At 42.0% G+C, this 22,712-nt stretch overlaps 1 protein-coding gene across 9 annotated transcripts in view; it reads right to left on the reverse strand.

Moving 5' to 3' along the window:
* PTPRT (protein tyrosine phosphatase receptor type T) overlaps positions 1-22,712 on the reverse strand; it is a 450,791-nt gene that overhangs the window by 216,875 nt on the left and 211,204 nt on the right. For all 9 annotated transcript variants that reach the window (XM_033075163.2, XM_033075164.2, XM_033075167.2 and 6 more), the window contains exon 7: positions 13,301-13,594. In XM_033075163.2, the coding sequence (XP_032931054.1) occupies positions 13,301-13,594 (294 nt within the window). The remainder of the gene's footprint in view (positions 1-13,300; positions 13,595-22,712) is intronic.

Below are 22,712 nucleotides of genomic sequence, written 5' to 3' on the forward strand. Positions count from 1 at the left end.
CTGCATGATGCTTGTAAGTCTGTAACTCAGGCAGCAGTTGAATCCCATCCTGCTTTTCTCACCTAACCTCTGGAGGATAACCTCTTCTTTGAGTTATTTACCTCTAGAGGGGGCACACCAACACATCTGTCTGGGTGGGAATGCCTGGGTTAAGGGAGGAACTGTTAAGATCTGCTGACAGCTGAAAAGATCTGAGCAATTCAGTTGGAAAGGGTTGAAGGGATAAAAATGACTGTGTCAAGGGGGATAGTTAACAGGGTGCTGGAGTGAGGGAAATACACCCTGAGGGAGGAAAAGCTGTTTCACAGGCACCAGAGGTTACAGAGCTGAGTCACAGGACCCCAGCAGGGCTTAGGCTGGAAGAGTCCTTACCATTCATCTCACTCCAATCCCCTGCCAGGGGTGGGATACCTTCTACAAAGAAATTCTGAATTATTTGTGAGGTCCTTTTTCATACCATGAATGAGGGAAGTGTGCTAAAAAACCAATCCACTCTGCCTGTTCTTCCAAATATTGCTGTTTCTGAAGCCTGAGCAGTTTGGCAAAATTTAAATGTAGACTCATCCCTTTCCCACCAACCTCATCAAGTCATGATTTCACAGGAAAGAACTTTTGAGCAGAAAAGTCCATTTTTGCACAAAAGCAATGTCCAACATGGCTGTGTCACAGGCAGGTCAGAGAGCCTTCAGTTATTTTTGGCGGATAAAGAGTACATTGCATAGAACATATACAGATTTCAATAATTACCTTGTCATTGAAAAACTGAGATCCACATATATTCTAAATTCCTACAACTCCTCCTGTTTCCCCTTAACTTCCTCAGCTTTTAAGTGGAACAAATGCTAGGGACAGTTGTGGAGGACAAGCTGCCATGAAAAACAGAACACTGTGCCCCCTGTAAGGATGAAAAAAGGGATCCTGATTCTCTAGATTCTTCATGGCAGACATGACCCTGACAAGCTGAATAAATAAAAGCCCAACAGAGTTGCAGAAGTGTGTGGACAAAGTTCTCAGACACAAATTCACATTGGAATTTTTGGGTCTTTTTGGTGGATGCCCCTGGATCCCTGGGAGTGTCCAAGGCCAGGTTGGACAGGGCTTGGAGCAACCTGGGACAGTGGCAGGTGTCCCTGCCCATGGCAGAGGGTGGAACAAGATGAGCTTTAAGGTCCCTTCCAACCCAACCATTCTGGGATAAATAAGGCAAAAGGTGGATATTTCAGAGCCCTGTGTTGCCAATCAGCAGAGGTGGCCACAGGACCTGATAGTTGCTGGAATATTGTGGTTTAAGAATTATCATATAGACACATTTCTTCATTGCTCAAAATTAAGGTGATGCAGTGCAAATATTTTAGCTCAAATTGCTTTAACCAGAAAAAAAAACCAAAGCACAAAAACCAGTCCTCTTTCTCTGAATAAAGACACCCAACAGCACTAAAGCAATTTAGAACAGAAAATACACACCCAAACAAACAGCACTGCTTGAAAAAAAAATTGAGAGTTTTTGCTATAGAATAAAAATATCCCAGCTCTTCTTTTTTTTATTTTTTTCTTTTATGTTCTGACATTGTACCTTTAATGATGTTACCTTTGCCTAACACACCTGGAGCACAGACAATGCTCTGCCCTCCCCTCTCTGGGTAACCTGCACTTGTTTTTAAATCTTCTCAGTATTTCACTGCCAAGGGACACCCCTGGGACAGACAAAAGGCCAGAATAACAAGCAGATAATGATTGTGCATTCAGCACACAGGTACATTCCTACAGCCTAAAGAGGACTTTAACAAGGTAATGTTACTACTAGCACAGGCCACCACAGTCAGGTTTGGAAATTATTTCTTATTACAAGCAAGAGCATCTTTTACACTGGGACAGGCAGAGACAAACAGGGACAGACAAACTAGGCTCATACAAATTAATTAACCAAGTCTGAAAGCCCAGGAGTGCTGACACCAACCTGTGAGCCTCAATCCCATGAGTGCCAGTGGAAAATTCTCTATAAATGCCTGATGGGTTGCAGCATAACACACCAATAGAATATGAAGCACCTGTTTGCACAGAGTCTGCTTCCAACTCTTTTACACTGAGATATTTGCTTCTGTTGGAAAATAAGTAAATATTTGCTCTGCTGTGCCAGCTGGATCAGGGGAAAGCTCTCAACTGCCTCTCCTAGACAGGAGAAGGCTGGCAGAAGGTGCCTATCTGGAGTTCACACACACAACATTAATTGGAAGCAACAAGTATTGAAAACAGCTTCAGAAAAGAAATGGGAACAACAAAAGTAGATACAAAATTCATTTTCACTCTGCAGATCTTATGTCAGGTGCTGCAAACATCTTTTAACTCTGTGGTTCCTGGTTTCTTTAGAAGAGCAGGACAAAAACCACAACCAGAAAAGCTGACTTTTCACAAAGGAAAGGGAAGTTTTATACCTGAAACTTGTATGAGTGCCTTGTCTGATTTGGAAGGAAAAGATAACATACATGCTGAAATGTGATGGGAATCAGTGTTTACAAGAAACTTAACTCTTATCACCTGAAACCCCTTCCATCACCACAGAGCAAATTCTACAATGAGAATTCAGCACTTCAGACCTGGATTTTAATCTACAGCACCTATCAGACAACAAAAGAGACATTTATGTAATCTTAGAGCAGCAACTGCTTTGTCTGAGCTGCCATAACACAGTTTTAATTCCATATGAAATAAAAAACCATCACAGCTCTAGAGTTGCTTTCAAGCACAGTTTCTTGAATGAAATAGGATTCTTTCTGTCCAGGAAAAAGAATTGTGTGGATCTTCATACAGAGGAATGTGTTATGAATGTAAACACAAACACTACACCAAAGGGACCTGAAGAACAGGTGGAAAGCAGGTGGAAAGATTTATTCCTATAATAGGTTAAAATAATCCATCTGAAGGGGATAAAACCAACTGTGAAGAACTGGTTTTATACAAATATAGAAGTTCATACAGAGCATTGCCTTTGGTGCAGCATTCCTTGTCTTAAATTCAGCATCCCACTCCTCTGCCTCAGTCCCTTCCTCTGCTAAAACAACCAACTTCATGCCAGCAGTTCATCTTCTTATTAAAAATGTTATAAATATATAGAAATACAGTTATCACTTGAAGGCTTTATCTTCCAAGTGGTAGAGTTCCTTGATATATAATCTAATCTTCCAGCTCACAAAGCTTTTTGTCAAACTTCATTAATGGACAAATCAATTTCTGGTGGTTTGGATCTATTTGTAAGACCTACTTCCCTCCTGGTTTTTTTTTCTTCTCTAGAGAATGCTAGAAAACATCTCCAAGTGCCACAGGGAGGAAATGAGGATGTTCAGGCTTTCAGATTTTGTTATCCTGTGAGTTGTGGTTTCGCTTTCAACCCCCTTCTTGGTCTCACCAAGATTTTCATTTAATAATTTGAAGGATTATTGGCAGCTGAAATGAGGATTTGTGGATCTTGAGCAAAATGCATTGTAATAACAACTGTCAGGCTGATTTGGATGCTCAGGCCTCTAAGTCTCCCCAGCAATATTGGAGTACTTTGATGCAGTCACAGCTATGGTTTGTACTTCAGCATTAATTCTAAAGTCATAAAATATTCCACTGCTTCATATAAAAAAACCCAAAAAACAACAACAGAAAAAAACCAGCTAAAGAAAAACTAAATAAATAAAAGCCCAAAGCTTTTAAGCTTTTAGCTTATGAAACTAAAAAACAAAAATAAGTCAAAAGCAGTTGAAAGCATTTCCTTTTCCTCACTGTACTCAGTTGAATAACAAATAATTAAAAGGGTGGTTAAATGTAAAAACCCCAATCCAGCCCCATGGTTGTGGCAACCCAAATCCACAGCCTGGGGAGACTGGGGGTCTTTGCTTTTCACCTGTGTAATGGGAACTGTGAAGGGATCCCAGAACTCCAAGGGGAATGACAGCTCTGCTCTGGGTTTGTCATGTCCAGGTACTTTAACAGGTGGCAGAAATGCTCATGGGCAGAACAGGTGGCCAAAATGACTTTCAGAATTCCATTTTCAAGCTCAAACAATATGAAAATGTAGTGTGGCTGTGCAGACAGACAGACACACCACTGCAGACCAGGTTCTGTACTCTCATGCTCCATCTGCTGGCTCTGCAGCAATTTAAGACACCATTCAAGACACCAACCCGCATTTTCCTTTTTGTCCCCCAGCTGTGCAAAACCCTGCTCATCTGCATGAGCTGCCAAGTGTTAAACAAGAAGTCATGTTCATCTCAACATTTCAGAGTCCACTGGGGAAAAATAAAAGGGTAAAATATTTATGACAAAATGTAGAACAGCTAAACATGTAAGGAAGAAAACTGTTCCTAAATGTCTTGCAAATGCCTCAGGGTTAAAAGCCTTAGCATGGTAAAAATGTAGTGCTCTCTTCCACTTTGCCTCTGCCTGGCTTTTGTACTCTATGTTAAAGCATCCATGAAAGCCAATTAATGTTCATTTTATTCTTTGAAATGTTTAAAATTGGCCACTTTCAGCATATAAAGTCTCAGCATCTCATATTATTTGAGTGCTTTTCAAAGCAGACTTGTGCGTATTAAAAACACGTTTGGAAATGAAAGTCATTTATGTTTCAGCTGCCTTTGGAAAAGCAACAAGAGAAACACAAGCAGGAAGCAATGCTTGTCTCAGGACAAAGATGGGATCATGACTATGCAAATCCTGAATGGATGCTTTGCAAGGATGGGTCTGTCATTGATTCCTGGGATGAGCTGTGGCACAGAGGAAGCAAAGGCACCTCCCTCAGGTCCTCCTGAGCCCCAGTTCAATGGGAACACACACACAGCATCCTCCTCCTCAGCTTCCTCCCACTGCCTGGGCTTTTCACACTGGGATAAAGCCACAGCTGGAAGTGATCATCTCGTGCACCCTCCCAAAGCCAACACAGGCAGTAATAACATGGTAATAAGGGATGAGATTTTATGAAAGATGCCTCTTAACTGAAGACTAAAAGACACCATGCAATTTAAATAAAATTGCTTTTAGCAGGGGACTGAGTGACAATTGAGAAAAAATGCTTGGCCTGTTTTTGCAAATGGTGGGGCAGATTTTCAGTGGGTGTAAAATGCTGACTTGGGCAAAGCAGTGCCAGGTTTGCACGAGCTAAGGAGTCACATTTTTAGGCCCACACTGTAAAAACCCTTAAACTGAGAATGCTGAAATGAAGCTGCACAAGCAAGCAGGGAAGAAGTTATTAACACATTAAATATCTGCTTATGTTTCTTCCCTCCCTGTACAATTCTGTTAAGCAAGCTGGAAAGAGGAATCACACAATTATCCAAAAGCACACAAAACTCCACCACCAGTGTGCTGTGCACAAAGAACCCAGCTCCCTGATTAACCCAGGGTATCACAGCAGCTGAGGCAATTTTGGTTTGGTTTCTCTGGGCACCACTTGTGTCCAGACTCCAGCCCTGAGTATCTGGAATCATTCATGGGCCTGTCCTGTCAGTGACCTCGCACAGAGCCTTCCTGTGTGCCCAGCAAATTCACACAGAATCACAGAATTACTGAGGTTGGAAAAGACCTCCAAGTTCATCAAATCCAATCTGTGACCAATCCCCACCCTGACACCCGCCCAGAGCACTGAGTGCCACAGCCAGGTGTTCCTTGGACACTCTAGGGCTGGGGACTCCTTGGTCAGTCACTTCCAATATTAACCATCCTTCCTGAGAAGAAATTCCTGCTGATATCCACCCTGAGGCTCCCCTGGCCCAGCCTGAGGCTGTTCCCTCTCCTCCTGTCCCTGTTCCCTGGGAGCAGAGCCTGACCTGGGGCTGTCCCCTCCTGTCAGGGAGTTGTGCAGAGCCACAAGGGCCCCCCTGAGCCTCCTTTTCTCCAGGCTGAGCCCCTTTCCAGCTCCTTCAGCCCCTCCTGGTGCTCCAGCCCCTTCCCCAGCTCCATTCCCTTCCCTGGATACTCTCAAGTACCTTAAACAAAAATATATCCTTGAAAAACTGCAGCAAAAATCCAGCTGGTTTGTATTCTCTCCAAATTTGATCCAAACCCACTTTTCCCTCAGAAGAGCAGAGCATGCAGCAGGTGTCCAGCTGCCTCACATCTCTAACACCACAGAGTCAAGCCGTGCTCGAGGATTTTTCTGAGTCCAGCAAAACAGAATAGGGTTTTGTTGTTTTGTTTTAGGCTTTTTTGTTTTGTTTTCTCCTCTCTCCTTTTCTATTTTTGCCTCTTCAGATTAAGAATAGCTGTTTGGGAGGATGCCTGGACAGAACTCAGGAGACAAGGAACATCAAAAAGAACAGTGTCCCAAATTCAGCTGGTGTGAAAGCAAGAGCTGGGAAGGTTCACTTCTTTTGGGAGAAGTTGTGAAATGCCACCATTAGTGAGAACAGTTCTTGGCATAAGAGCCTTATGCCTTTCTGGAAGTTGTCATCTTCCTGACCAGCCTGCCCACTCCCAAAATAATTAAAAATTCAAACCACATTCTGGAAAAATATTACATTTAACAGCAACAGCATCAGACAGAAACAGTGTGATGTGGAAATGAAAAACTAGAGTTCTTCCTAATAAATAAAAATTAAAATAAAACATTTCTGGATAACAGACCACCTTTGCAGATAAAAAAAGTAAATCCCTAGAATTTAAATCCATCATGAGCAAAATCCCTCTGGGGGGAAAAAAAAAAGTCCAGACCAAAGCACTATTGTGGCTGGATTTATATTCAGAACTGTATTTATGCAGACTAAGATAAGGGCAATCAATCCCCAGGCCTCAGGACAAAAAGCTGATCTTCTGCAAGGATCAGGATAAAGAAAAAATCCTCACCATATGTCCCATGGTTAAAGGCAATAGGGGGCATGCTTGGGAGACTCAGGCATGTTTTGGGGATTGGTCAGTGCTGGAAACAAATATCAGATTTATGGCACACTGATGTGCTCCAGCAATAAATCCCAGCCTCCCCTCTGCATGTTGCTGCTTTCCCACACACAGAATTTAGTGCCTGAACCCTGGATGGATCAGAGCCTCACGCCAAACCAAGGATCCTGCCAGCTCCAACAACCCAAAAAAAGCCTTTTTCAGGAGTCCTGGAGTCCCTCAGTCAGTCCAAAGGCACCAAGCACTCTGCTCCCCTTTCACCATTTCATCCTTTCTGTCCCATACAGGTTGTCACTGTTATTGTATCTCAGACAGAGCTGCTCCTTCTTTCAAATCTTTTCCAGTAAATAATTCACAGATCCAATCTATCCTCCATTCTTTGAAAGGTGTCTTTCCAGGGTAACCACATTGCTACAACCAACACAGACATAAATTGATCCTGAGGGTTCCTCAAAAAGATTTTTTTTGCCTGGGACACTTCTGTGTGTGAAACCAGCTGTAATTTGAAGAGAAACCAGAAGTATATTTGTCACCAAGAAATATGTCACCTTTTCTTTTTCCCCCCACGTTTTTCAGTTGTTAATCAAAGGGTAGGTACTGTGCTATGCTGTCTTTCTATTCTGACCAAAAATAAGTGAGGAGGGGGAAAGAATAAAGCAGAAATCAAGATATATTTATCTATTTAATCAATTTTGCAGAGGAAAATCATCATCTTGCATGCAAAGAGATTTAATCCGTTAGGATGAAGCCTCTATCCTTCAGCAATGCCACCAGGCTGTTTCCAAGCACAAACTGGGGATCAAGGATCAAAATGAAGGAATATTGCATTTCTGTAACTAATCCCTCTGGCTGACATGCCAAAGGATATTTGAGGTGGAATGAAATCGGAGCTTCAATCATCAAGGTAGGGAATGTCCCTAGAATGGGCACCAGTCTGACAGGCTTTGGGGATAAACAAACCCAAACTCAGCTCCAGGACAGCGCTGCCAGGGATGCTCAGGGTGGGGTTCTGGGGGTGTCTGTGCAGGGACAGGGGCTGGGCTGCCTCATCCTGGGGGTCCCTTCCAGCTCAGGGATATTCTAGAATTCTATGATAAAGTTTTCTTTCACTTGCTAAAAAAGCTTCTATTTCCTCCACCCTCTCCATTTAAAGCTACAGGAGACTGAAGCCAAGAGTTAAATTTAATATTAATAGGGGAAATGAATGCATCTTTCAGCACAAGACTTAGAGTGGCTCCAAGTTAAATCAGTGAATCACTGATTTCAATAGTACCAAAAAATCAGTTGTACAGAACACTCTTTCAAATCACTTTATATGATTTTGTGCAGTGCTTTGACTCATAGATCTGAGTTTAATTTTTTTTTAATTATAAGCTTGAGGAAAAAAATGAAGGGAGCAGTGTAGCAACCTTGAATCATATTTTTTTCAACACTAACATGTGGAAGTTTCCTATTTAATGGGAGATACCACCTTAAAATTAAACCAGAAAGAAGTGGATTTGAACTCATAGTGCATATGCTAGTGGTTGTTCAGTTCATACATTTCATAGCAGTGTGCAAATACCTTCTTTTCCTAACACCTGTAATAGAGCAAAAATCAGATATGTCTCTATAAATTTGGAATTATAACCAACAAAATACGGCAAAAGCTGCTTACTGCTGGTAAACTTCACTAGATTCCATGGCAACAAAGTCCCTGTCAACAACCACCAGAGGAAGAAGTTTTCCAGCTGCTTGGCAGCACCACATCAAACTCAAATGCTCAGATCATTTACATTTGTATCAGCCACTGCACCCAGACTATTTTTAAAAGGAGTAACAAACTCAGCCCCATCATTCAAGAACTTTTATTTCCCTAGACCTACACCAAAAATTGAGTATTGATCTTGACAACTGCTCCTTTTTGCAGGAGTTAATCACCCTGTGCTGACTAAGGCAGTCTCCAGCCTTATCTGAAGGGAGGGGCTGTGTGTGAGCCACGGGAATTTTTCATATGAGGACAAACTTCTGATGATCACAAGGCTGTTCCATGAGGAATCACTGCCATGTGCCACTTTTTCTCCCCTCCCATTCCTTAGAAAACAATTCCTCTGTCAGACTGAAGAGTTTCCTTCTTCCAAACCACAAAGTTACAAAGCTATCCCCATTTTACAAGTCATTTTATCTGTTGTCATCATTCAACAACAATCCCAACACCCAATTTTCTACCAAAAGGCAGAGAATTATAAAATCACAAAGGCTGGAAAAGCCCCCTAAGATCAGAGTCCAGATATTAACTCCACACCTCCATGCTCACATGCACACACCTTTTGAACACTCCCAGCAGTAGAAAGCTGCCCTAAGCAGCCTGTTCCAGGGCCTGACAACCCTTTCATAAGGAATTGTTTCCTAATATCCAATTTAAACCTCCCCTAACACAACCTGGGGCTGTTTTCTCTCCTTCTGCCACTTGTTCCCTGGAAGCAGAGCCTGGATCCCCACCTGGCCACAATCTCTTTTCAGGGGGTTTTAGAGAGGGAGAAGGTCCCTTTGGGGCTTCCTTTCTTCAATCTCAACAGCTAATGAAGATCAGACAATGTTCTAATGAAGCTAAAGAGAAGCAAATGTTCAAGGCAGCTTTTCCAGACAGTATTTTAATCAGGAGAAAGCATTAATCATAAAGAAACCATATACCCTGTCTCTTTATTAATATTCATTTAAATATTACTCTTTGGCCTTGTTTTTCATGTGAGTTTGCCCCACTAGAAGCAAACAGTTTTCAGATGAGATTCTCTGCATGATGATGACCTCAAATGCAACTTTTCCCTTTTTTCCATCCACCAGAGCTAAAAACAACTTTTCCCCTATTCTGCCTTTCTGTGGAAACTGAAGAAAGAAAAAAAAAAAACAACCAAGCAATAAAAAAACCCCAAAAACAGAGGAATAGTCAATAAGCAGAGAGAAGAAAATAAGCCTCAAGCTTCCCAGAGCACACTCCTGTGAACAAAGGCCATGGAACAAGGATTTTTAAAGCACTGTTTATCTACAGAGGATGGCTAAAAAGGCCCCACACTTAGAGAACCAGTGCTAAATACCAGGCACTATTGGGAACTGTGTTCAAACACTTTATTCTAATCCTGTTATCTCCTCAACCTATTATTTTGGGGATAAACACTAATGATTTATATCTATCTTTCCTTTGACCAACCTTCAACCTCATGTCTGGTCTTAACCTTAAACAATCTCTCTTTTCCCCATTCCCTGCTGAGCAACTCTTCCCTCTGACTGGCACTTTACTGGGTTATGCCTGAGGGTCATTTCATCTTTTCCTGTCCCAAGCCATGACCTATCACAGTCCATTGAAAAAAACAAATTCAAATCCAAACCACAAAATCTGCAACAAATGAGCAAGCAAATAATTTGTGCATATTTTCTGGCAGTTGGCTTTTCCTTGAAGGAGGTAAGCTGGGATTTAATTTTCAGTATTATTTCTATAGATCAAATATTAATTAAATCTTGTAATGTAGAGCACCAAAAGCATCACCAGTGGGGTAACACTCCTGGGCACATACTCATAACAGAAATTTAGATAATACCCAGTTTAATAAAACTTCTTTATGCTCATTTAGAGAAGGACCTTCCATAATTACCTTATGGGTTTTATCTAATTAAAAAAAAACAAAACCTTTCAAGTCCATATAAACACCTTCCATTCAGTGTGACCAAAATCTGAAGCTAATGAATGATTCTGGTAAGAGTTGCCATGATGTCTGAGCTCATGCTGGAGCATCCTGGCCATACTTTTGCTCTGATGCAAATCTGAAAGTCAAGAAACACACAGGAAATGAACTTCTGTTGTTTGATTTGAAGTGGAAGAGAAGCATAGCTGTTCCCAAATCTTTCTCATTTTCATCTCTAAATAAGAATCCCATTGCAATTTGTACTTAAATTGAAAGCCAGCAGTTACTCAGCCTCCCCAGAACAAAAAATATCCAGTCTGTATGTGAAAAGAGCCTGGGAAGAGCATTCACTTACAAGACTTCCATCTCTCAGAAGGTTGCAGCCACTTTCTGTTTATTGTTACACTGATTTCCAGCAATTTAAATAAATAAATGCTTCTCCAGTACAGGTGATATTCTCTTACTTGTGCAATCAATTTTGTTATCTTTATTTGTGGACTTAATAAACACAGCACAACACCAAACAGTGCAGTAAAACTGGGCTGCTCCAATACAAGTGTGTAGGAGTTTGGTACTTCCCTCTTCCTCAGAAAAAGTAAAGACAAAGTAAAAACAACCAAAAAAAATCAGAAAATAAAAGCAGCATCACTCATCCCTCAACTATTTTAAAACCTCTCAATTTTCCCTGATGTCATTCATTAGGTACTCTTAGGAAAATCAAGGCAGCAGAGCTCTTTTCTCAGTTCAGCACATTTTTGAAAATCTTCACCATGAAAGTTTTGTGTAATTACCCTCAAAACGGTGTTTTGAAGGAGTTCCACAACGTATGAAAATTGGAATAATGAGTTGCATTTTCTTGTCTATCATTTCAGCTGACATTTGGTGAAATTGTACATCTTTAGCTATTAAGTCTCTCCCTGCCTCCTGGTCCACGCTCAGATCAAGATCATTATGATTTCTTCTAGCCAGTGCCCTAAACAAAACATAAATGCCATTGCCATCAATCTCAACAAGGCCTGCATGACAGCTAACATTAACAGAATGACCTTCTCCAGTTAGATTTTCATTAGTAAAATAGGATGGAAAACAGAAAGTGCCTCAGCTTTGCCAATTTGAACAAATTATCCACGTCATCCCTCGCAGTGTCAGTCGATACCTGAAGCTGGGCAGGAAACTCAGCAGTCTGGGACAGGACAAGACATCAAGCACAAAGTCAACTTTTTCTTATCTTAACTCCTGAAGTAAGCTAAACCCAGTATTTTTTACAGGTAAGGCAGAGAGGTTTGAAAGTTTGGCTGCTGCAGAGAGTGTGACTGCAAAGTGACAACACATCAACTCCAGACCAAATCTGAGCACATCACACTGCCATCTGCGAATGCACAGACCCAGGCCAGGCCTGCAGGGACTTCTGTTGATGTCACAGAATTTGACCACACTAGGGAAGGAGAAGAAAGCCAGAAGGTGAGCAGCAGAACATGTGCCAACTTCCCAAGCAGGCCAGTGACATCCATGTCATTTCATGCTTTCCACACAGCTGCTGCAAAGCCTTTAACATCTGTATTCTACCAAAGAACAGGTGCTGAACTAAGTAAATACCTGCACATCACAGCCTTCTGCTCAGATTTATTTACTTTTAACCAAATCTTCTCAAAGGGACACTAAATCTTTACTAATTTACAACCTTCATAATAAAGGATGTGCCACCCAAAACACAGTCAGCCTGCCAGGCTTCCTCTCTTGGTAGAGATAGAGGATGTTGCTGGAAATGTTCCTGCCATGAAGTGGATGAGGAACACTAACATTGCACTGCTTAATCCCATCCCAGGATGATTCTGGGTGTTCTGGATGCCTTCTTCAGATCTGCTGTTTGATCAGAAAGAGTAACAGGAAACAGAATATTCTTACAAGGTTTTCAATACTTAAATCCCCATGTTGTAAACCACTAATTTGTGGGGAGGGAAGGAGGGTTTGTAGCAGAAGGAGAGCAGCCTTTCAGTCCCTGTTCTGTGTTCACACCATGGTAAGGACCTTGCAAATATTACAAAAATGTGAGAAAATGAAGTTGTGTGGTGGAATAAAACCTGAGAGGCAGAAAAGTGCTTTGTTCATCCCCTTGCCAGGCACAGGGCTTGATTTCCCTTAATGGCTAATGATTAATGTATGACAACAGGATGAATAGCCAATATATCTGAAACATGAGCAACACCATCCGTCAGTTTTTCACGGGAAGTCCAATATGGCTCAGAAAGACAGACTACTTCTGCTCCTGGATCAGAATTGATCCATTACAACATGAAAGAGAAAAGCAGGCTGCTGCACAGTATTGAAACACAGTCCTTTGTCAGAAATGAGGAGGGGAATCAGTTCCATCAAATGGAACACAAAAATGTATTTTAAAAATTAAATGTTTCCTCCTTCACCGCACTGCACTCAAACTGATACTGGTGACAATTTGTTAATAACCACTGCAGATCCACCATCCAAGAAAAACATAAATTTTGTTCTGCACTTAGAGGTGAAAATTTTATCACAGCCTGGTCTTATGAACTATTTTCCCAGTGGAAGATTGGTTGGAAAGAATATTGTTTGCTTGTTTCAACAGCAAGCAGCCTCACGCTGTGGCAAGAGTTCATCAGATAAACCACAGGCATGAAAGCAACAGCTCTGAAACATCTGCCTGTGAAATAAAACAAACTATTCCAAGATGTATCCAAATTCACAGTACCAGCTCAGACATCAGCTAGGGAGTGGAGCAGCAGCAGCCTCACCTGCACACTTGGTCCTGGTGGTGAGGGGGGGGCCGGGGGGCCCCGTGCCCCCTTCCCCGGGGCGCGTCAGCAGCACTCGGATCTCATACTCCACGTCGGGGTCCAGGTGCCACAGCTTGTAGTTGGGAGAGTCCACGATGTGAGTCTCTGCCCAGTTGCCCGTGGTGGTCCTGTACTCCACCTCCTTGAGGATGATGGGCCCGTCCCCGATGATGGAGTTGGCGTTGGGTTTGATCCACAGGTACGTGGCTCCCACGGCCAGCAGCTCTGGAGGCGCGATCGGCGTCGGAGGCTCTGGGGACAAAAACAAGTCACAAGGAGTCAGAAAATGCTGCCCAAATTTCCATCATGCATCTGTGCAGTAAGGCTGTTGCCAAGCCTTTTGTAACAAATGCACAATTCTCCCTCTCACTTAGCAAATCTTCTATAAGTAATTTCACTATTATAAGCCGCACCTGATTATAAGCCACACATTACAATACAGAGTGTGATAAAAGGTATCTGTTCTATCACCAACTGTTGAGGGTGGGGGCAGTGATCCTTATCTCTCTGGGAGATATTCTGCTAGTGGGCCATCCATTGAAACCAGGCAGGGCATTGTTCTTTATCTTTTCACAACCCATCCTTCCTCCAGCCAGTCATTTTCTGCTCATGGCCCATTGAGTCCCACTGTGGGACTGATAAATTACTGCATCCCATTGGAAGTTGCTCCAGCCAGGGGGAAGAGCCCAACATTTCTTACCAAGATAAAAACAGAGGTTTTGGGACATTAAGGGAGCCCCTTTCTCCACTGGACTCCAGAGGAAAACCGGATTTCTCCACATCACCACTGGACCTCCGGAGGGAAACTGCACCTTGTACAGGAGCACTGCTCCAACTGAGCCACATCTGTCACTGCAGGAGGATGCAGCCACCATGGAATGGGACTGCTGCCAACACCCTGCCTGACGGGTGTCAGGCTGTACTCTGACTGTGTCAGGGTTTGGGGTTTGTTTCTTCGTAGTGCTGTATTTCTATTTTAATTTCCCTAGAAAAGAACTGTTATTCCTAATTCCCATATCTTTGCCTGAAAGCCCCTTGATTTCAAAATTATAATAATTTGGAGGGAGGGGGTTCACATTCTCCATTTCAAAGAGAAGCTCCTGCCTTTCTCAGTAGACACCTGTCCTCCAAACTAAAACAGCAAATTTTTGTTCTTTGTCCATATATAAGCCGCACCTGATTATAAGCTGCACTTCGGGTTTGGACCAAAATTTTAGTCAAAATTGAGAAACACCTGTGAAAATACAGGAACCACAAAGCAGTTTTCTGTTTCAGAAGTGTCTTTTAGATCATCATGAGGTTTATACTTACTCCCTCTTTTAAGCATATGAACAACAGCATTCAACAGAATCTTGGATGGTGAGGGAGGGGGAAAGAAATCCTAAATAAAGACAACAGAGTGCCCTTAGCACAAACCATGAATAAAAGGGTTCTAGCACAGCCCTTCCTCTGCCCTGTGACCTGACACAGAAGAATTTTCCAGTCTCTGATCATGGTGGTTCAGCCAAATTCTAACGCTTAAAATGACACAATTAGCAATGAGAGGAAAACTCAAATCACTTGTTCATTTTCTGATCTTAACCCCCCCCAAAAACAGAGATAAACAATAGGATATTTTCTAATCAAAACACTGGCTGAGGACAGTATTAGCAAATTTAAACACCAGTGATCTTCCCATGCCCAGCAGCCAGGATGCTGCTGGAACTGGCTCTAAGTGGGGCTCTTGGCAGCTCAGAATTAAGAAAACTCCAAGGCAACAGTGAATTACTACCTCCTACGGTGTTTGATTGCAAAGTTTGCTCAACTTCATGGGCTAAGGTACTTAAAAAAGTCTGCATGAGACCTGAAGAGTGCCTGGATGTTTGAGAAGTAGCATGAGGAGGCAGGAACCAGCTACTCAGTACCACCTCTGTGAGAAAAAGGAAAGCTAGATGATAAAAGACATCTCAGCAGCTCCCTTTGAAAGAAGCTAAAAAAAATATAAAAAAATAAAAAAGTCTACAGAGCTCTGGCTGCCTGCCTGATTTTTATTTTTCTTTTTGCCCTCTCTGTCAGTGTAAATAACACTTGCATTCTGGAAACTACATGAATAGCACACACCTTGTGGCTTTGAAAACCTGAGCTGAACTCTGCAAGATTATGAGGAATTTCCTGAATCCTGACTAGCCTTCCCTCTGCCACACTATAATGTGGTTTGCCCTCAGCCCAGAGGAAACAGACTCTATTCTCTCGTGAAATTCAGGTGACAAATGAGAATATTTTTATCAAGAGGGACTTAAAACACTGGCACAGAGTGCCCAAAGCAGCTGTGGCTGCCCCTGGATCCCTGGCAGTGCCCAAGGCCAGGCTGGACAGGGCTTGGAGCACCCTGGGACAGTGGAAGGTGTCCCTGCCATGGATGGGCTTTAGGGTCACCTCCAACCCAAACCTTCCTGTGATCTCAGAAAAAGAAACACAAAAATGTTACAACAGAAGAAATTCAGAGTTCAGTGGGAGTCATTCTAAATCCCTCTCTCCTAAAGGTGATTCCTCAAAGAACCCAAAGAACTGGAAGAATCCAGGACCCACAGAAATGTGGAAGAAAGGACTTTGAGCATCACGTGATGTGAGGAAGATTGGATTTTTCCCTCAGGACAATTCTTGCAGGTTAAGATCTGCTCAGTGAAGACAAAGAAAGTGTTGCACAAAAGGAACAACTGAAATTAGGCTTGATTTCATTTCCTTTAGCTGTTTACAACAAAACATCCTATCTCCTTGAGACTGACTGCAGGAGTTGTGCATTGTACTTCTGGAGAAAAACCAATCTGAATTGTAATTGCAGCAGGTATCCAACATGAACAAAAATCAGTGATGCCAGATATGTTTTCTGTGGAATGTCTGTTTCTGCTTTAATTCTGCACTGCTCCATAACTCCTGCCAGAATCTTTTTCTGATATGAAATGCCAGGCTGATTATGTTTTGATTTACAAAGTTATTTCTCCAAGAAAATTGTTTTCAAGAAACGTGTGGATACATTTCCATTAAAAATCAAATTATTATAGATCACAAGCAGTTTATTACTTGTTTCTTGGTGCAAGGCAATTAAAAGATAGACTTGGGGTTTTTTTAATTCCCAATGCAAAAACTACATCTTACAAGTCACATCACAGCAGAACACAAGACAAATGAAATATTAAACTCCATTCTCCTGGGCTGCAGATTTCAATAGCAACGTGATCCAGGTTGCTTTGGGATTTGATGGCAACTTAGAAGAGATTTATGGGACTGAGCTTAATTAATAGAGCAGTTTATCCTGCTAAGCAGACATGAAGATCTCATCTAGTGAGTTTAGTAACTATTATTGCCACACTGATTTAAATTACGATGTCACCCAGCATCCCCATCTTCCCTACTTTCGTCCCAATCCAAATCATCCCCACCAAAAAAAGAGTGATGGTGGTTTCCCTTCTTTCCCCCACTTATTTTCCCCTTTCTCTACCACTGAAAAAACAGATGCTGTATATGTAATAAAAGTAGGAATTGAAATTGTTGCTCCTGTTTTCTGAATTGAAGGAACTAAAATAAGCAGCTTTTCCAGTTTTTAAAGAATCAGTCCCACCTCACTGAAAAGAATGGATTATTTCCTACTAGCACCAACTGGAGTAAAAGCTTTTATTTTTTAATATCACTCTGTGCCAAATTACTGCAAGTGATCTAAACAAGTTACCCATTATTTAGCAAAACTGGCACATAATGAGAACATTTTTTGCTCTCTGTTACAAAACCCAGTTGCCAGTTACAGATGACCAGCCTGATGTTATGAGCTCACTATTTTAATTAAAATCTCCGTTTGACTTTGATTAAATAAACATGGTGACAGATTTGCCTTGTACACATGTAATTGTGAACAACCATTTTAAGCCCCATTTCATCCCAGCACTATTTTATATCATGAGCTTTGCCTGGCCTGGTGCTCCCTTTCAGCCACTCTCCCACTCCTCCAGACAGGGACAAAGGTTCCTCAGCAACCAGCACATCTAGAACATCCAACTGAACCCCAAACTTGGGAATGACATGGAAAAAGGTGTTTATGGGTGCTCACTTAAAAAAAAAAAAAAAAAAAAAAAAAGACATAGGTAGTTCACACTAAAAAACAAAAAGGAGTTTTTGACCATGAGTCTATTTTATTGAATCTAAAAGCAGGTCCAGTTGTGCAGACATAAAGGGAACTGGGGTGTGCCTTTCTCCTCCTGTTAAACAGAAAATAGAGCTCCTGCCTGCAGCTCAGAAAGCTGAACACTGTTAGAGCTTGAAAATGCCATTAATTCTAGTAATGCAAAGAGAAAACAAAATTAGCATGATGGACCAGAACAGACCAAACAGAATCACAGAGGATCACAAGCCCCACAAGGACCAAGTCCAAATCCGTGTTCCTTGCAGGACCACCTAAAATTCCATCATCCATAGTGACAGGCCAAGGGATGATGGCTTTGAACTGACAGAGGACAGGGATACACTGGATATTAGAAATTCCTCCCTGTGAGGGTGGGCAGGCCCTGGCACAGGGTGCCCAGAGCAGCTGTGGCTGCCCCTGGATCCCTGGCAGTGTCCAAGACCAGGTTGGACAGGGCTTGGAGCACCTGGGACAGTGGAAGGTGTCCCTGCCCAGGCAGGGGGTGGAATTAAATTAATTTTAAGGTTCCTTCCAACCCAAACCATTCTGGGAGTCTACAGCGACAAAGAATATCATCCAGACATTTCCTCAACTCTTACACTGAGTACCATTAACACTCTGCTTTCCAACTATTGTGGAAAACAAACGTATTCTACTCTTTGGCAAATATTCCTGAGTGTTTCTACTCTACTGCTGGAATATTTCTCTATCTGGCTTTCTAAGTAAGGCAATTCTAAGCAATTTTCACATGATGGAAGAATAAGTGCCTCCATGAATCCTTAAGATGCCACTGGGAAGACTGAAAAACTAGAGAAAAATCCTCAACAACTGTTACCACTTTCTCCTGTGAAATAATCCATAAAGAAAGACATTATAGAAAATGCAATCTTGAAACAGCTGGATACTTCTCTTAAATTATGAATTATTATTTTTTTAAATTTCTCCCTTTTTCATAACAAAACCATCTGATGAACTGTATGGATAAGGTGACCATAAACTCTCATTGGTATGGGATGGGCTGTGGCTGGTTTTAGACAAAAAGAACCCCTAATGTCACAGAACCCTGGTTTATCACCACGTGCAACAATTCCATGTTTTATTTTCTCACATGCATAGGACAGAGCACAGGTTCTAAAAACAAGATCAGAAAAGATGCAGTGGTTCTTATTCTTTGAGGGTTGAAAAGGTGAAGATGGGACCTGCTGCACAAAGACCTTTCCCTCACAAGCAGGATCTGTGTTTTCCAACACAATCCTCATCATGGCCCTACTCATGGGAATTACAAAAGCTTTTCCCACCAAGTCCTAAACGAGCAGCTGTGGACTGTGCTTGTCAAACTGATCAGGATGGGACTGAAAGGCAAGGAAAGCAAATTTTAAGCATCTCAAAACTCTCTTAAGCAGAAAGCACAGAATAGAAAGTATCTATAATAGTTTTCTACACAATAACCAGATTGTCTGAGCAGCATCCACAGGCACATTTTCTAGTTTTATACAACAGCAATGAGTGTTCAGAGCTCTGAATGTCAATATTTATACTGGCATTGCTTATTTTCACACTTCCTACCACTGTCATAAATGCAGCAGGTAAATTTAGTTTTCTACTGATGGTCCAAACTTTCAGTTCCATTTATCACACAAGAGAAAAAAGGCACCTGGATTTTGCAATGTTTAGCATGAGAAGATTTCACTGTGCTGACACTGCACTAGCAGTTTTTGTCTAAGAGAGACATTAAGATCTGTCTCTCAGTACTGTAAAAGGCTGACAGCAGTGGCACGTGTCAAGTGTTAGAAGAGTGTGCCAGCAGCTGCAATAAATTATTCATTAATTCACCTGGACAGGTCAATTGTACCAGGGAATGATATGGTCTGTCTTAGCCACAGGAAAAGTGCCCAGAACCAATTCTGAAATCAACAATTGTGAATATTTAATTAAAGCCACAATCCAGGAAATGACAGGAAAGGAAGATTCAGGACTCTACAGCCTGTAGACCAAGGCACAATGGTTTCACAGGTTTGAACATTTCAGAGGTGCAAAGCATTTACTGTTTGGTTTTACACCCAAACCACTCATCATGGACAGAGCATTTCCAGCAGGCAAACATCACCTTTATACCTCTGTGAGCATTCCTGTTCTGTGGGATGGAGCCCTGTTCTTTGGATCATGTGACAAATTCCATGTCACTGCTCTCCATCTGGTGCATCTTCCAAACAGAATTTACTAACACAGCAATAAGTGACTTTGGTATTCTGGGATATAAAATACTCATTTGCCACAGTAATGTGCTTTTTTCCTTTTGCTTTTCCCTTAAGAGCTGCTGCTTCTGTCTACAGGGGACTCACCACACATTTCATGAACAAAAAGCAAGGGAGAAAGTAAAAATGAGCCAGAAAATGTGAAAGATTTGAGCAAAGTGGTCAGAGAATCAGCACAACAGCAATGAAAATAAGAGATGAGCAGAACCCAGGGGACAGCAATCAATAACACCAAAGAAAGCCAGTGGAGCAAGAGACCCAATATTTGGCAGGATTCTTGTTCTTCTATCATCCCCTCAAAACCCAAACTCAAAAAATACAGACTATTCCCTCAACACCTCCCAACAGCACAGGTGTAGTACAGAGATATGAAAGGAGAACTTGATCCATCATCCTGATGAAAACAGAGAAAACATTCTCTCTCTATTTTCCTCTCTAGAAGAAGAGGAAATGCCCCTTGGTGACTTGAACATGTGTTCTAAACTAAGCAACTAGGCTGTCAAGGATTAAAGAGAACACAACAACCTTTACAGGAGCTACTGCAAAGCAGGAGAAAACTTCTTAACCCTTTCCTGAAAGCATTGCAGTCACCAGGCAAGGTAGCTGGAATAAATCCTGGTTGAGGAAGGCTCATCTCTATCAGTGTCATCTTATCAAACAAACATTTACAGAGTCACCCTGAGTGCACAAAGAGCTGCTCCAGACCTCCTGCCAACCCTTCCAATGGTGAGAGGCTAAAGGAGAGGGGCACCAGATCCCAAGTGGGAATTACAGCAGCGTGCTAATTCATTAGCATTTCACACTATTTGTGCCTCAGAAGCTTATCCTGAATCCCACCAGAGCCTCAGAGGATGCTTTCATTCTCTAATAAAGAAAATAGCATCGGATTAGTTGAACAGTATCTCATTTCCCAGCGTAAATTAAGTGAATTAGATGGAAGAGTCTGTGCTCTAATTGTAAAGCTTATTACAAGAACTCACATAGATTAGACCTGAATGCTTCTCTTTGAGTCATCATTTGTACTGTAACAGAGTTAAAAGGGTGGCTATAGACTCTCAGTATTGATGCGCAGGAATCTCCAGTTTTGCAGCAAAATACATTCCCAAGCCTTGTGCACCGTGAGTGCCAGCAGGCAGCCTTTCCCACAGGGAGGGAGTGCTGCCCTCCACAGTGCTCAGGCAGGCTCTGGAGGTAATCTCCAGGAATTACAAGCTCCCCAGGGCTGGAATCATGGACAATTAACACTCCGTTTTAAAGTACGTGTAATTTTCTGAGTTTGCCAACTGTAAAATAGCTACACAAACACATCTCAGAGAAGAGCAGTGGAGTGCTTCTTGTTGCTTCTGAGATGTCACTCCCTTTACAGGGATCTTTCATGGACCACGAGAGGCCCAACACAAGGGCGTCCATGAGCTGATTACAATTAGCTTGGCTTTCACTATGGAGCTTCTCCTTGTTCCAGCCTGCAGTAATTATCTCAGGTTTCCTTGTCAGGGGAGAGAATGGGCTCACCTTCAGGCACATATCTAAGGCAGATAAAATTAACTGCTCCCTGATGCCCCCATCTTTTAACTGGTATTAAAATACAGCTGAGATGCATTTTACCTCCTTACTCTCTATTTTCTCAGCACATGGCCCTCAGTGTGAAACACAGAGAGTACTGGATCAGTCTATTAAGGGCAAAACCAAGAAATAATACTAGGCACCTCTAAGCCCCTTGAATTTTCTCTGAAAACCCTCACTCAGGGCAGCAGAACTCAGGTGCTAGAGTCTAGACCCATCCCATGAAAACAAATGATGATGCCTTTCTCTGGGAAATTTGAGCACAACTCACGTTCCTTTTATAGATGCAGCCAGAGCATGCACTGGTGACAGTGATGCTCTTTGATTTAATAATTCAATGCTCAAAGTGCCTGTCAGGGAAAGGATTTCATTCTCCTACTAAGACTGTTCTGAGAATGGAGCGCCTTAGTCCCATCTGCTGAGATTGTGTCACACACAGAAAAATGGTTCAGGTTTCATTTCACCCAAACACCAGTTAAAATAAAGACTATGACTTTCTCTATGCAGCATTTAACTGCTCCAGTTTGCTCCACAAGGAGCATGTCCAGCATGCTTGAACCAAGTCCTGTTCTCCAGACTTACCTTCGATTTTCCTTACACAACAATTAGTAACTTTAAATTTTTGCTACTTCCCTTATTTCTTGGACTTAATGACAGGCACATCAGCTAAGTATGGACTAAAGTTTTATATTAATCTGGAAATGGCCCATGAAGAAATACAAGTTAGGCTTTAACATAAGAACATATCTGAATACAGTAATTACAAAAGTATGAGAACTGCGCATCATCTCTCCTTTAACAGGAGAGATGAAAATACAGGAGAGTTGCAGAAGCTCTGGTCAAAACACTGATTCCTCCACTAGAAATTGCTGCAACTGCACCAACAATCATTCAAGCTGCAGGTTACTCATGAATCTGCTTCTGAGTTTTCTCTCCCCCAGGTGAGCAATCCCAGGGGTACTACAATCTCTGCTGATTTCCAGTTCACTTTGATTCCTCTGACAGCCACTTGTCCATCTCCACAGTCTGAAAAAACAGCCTATGAGATGCTGTTCTTCCTCATGGCTCCTCCAAGTCTGTACAATTATATGGAAAATTGCATCCACATCCCACCAGAACCAAGGGTCTCTACCAGCCACTGCTCAGGGCCACCTTCAGCTCTCCTTCATGTTTCTAATTCCAGAGTCCATCTGAGCTCATCCATCACATGCTATTAAGTCTATTTCTGCTTTCTGCATGAACAAGCTGCTCATCTCCCACAGGGACTGAAAAATGTAATCTCAACAAGCACCAAAAAAAAGTAGAAAGGCGTTAATAAACACGTAAACCGAGAAACATGTAATCTCAGGTCAACTCGAGTTCAGGCAGCTTCAGCAGTTGCTATGCTACCAGCTGATGG

This window comes from Catharus ustulatus, chromosome 17 (assembly GCF_009819885.2).
Source record: "Catharus ustulatus isolate bCatUst1 chromosome 17, bCatUst1.pri.v2, whole genome shotgun sequence".
Classification (NCBI taxonomy): domain Eukaryota; kingdom Metazoa; phylum Chordata; class Aves; order Passeriformes; family Turdidae; genus Catharus; species Catharus ustulatus.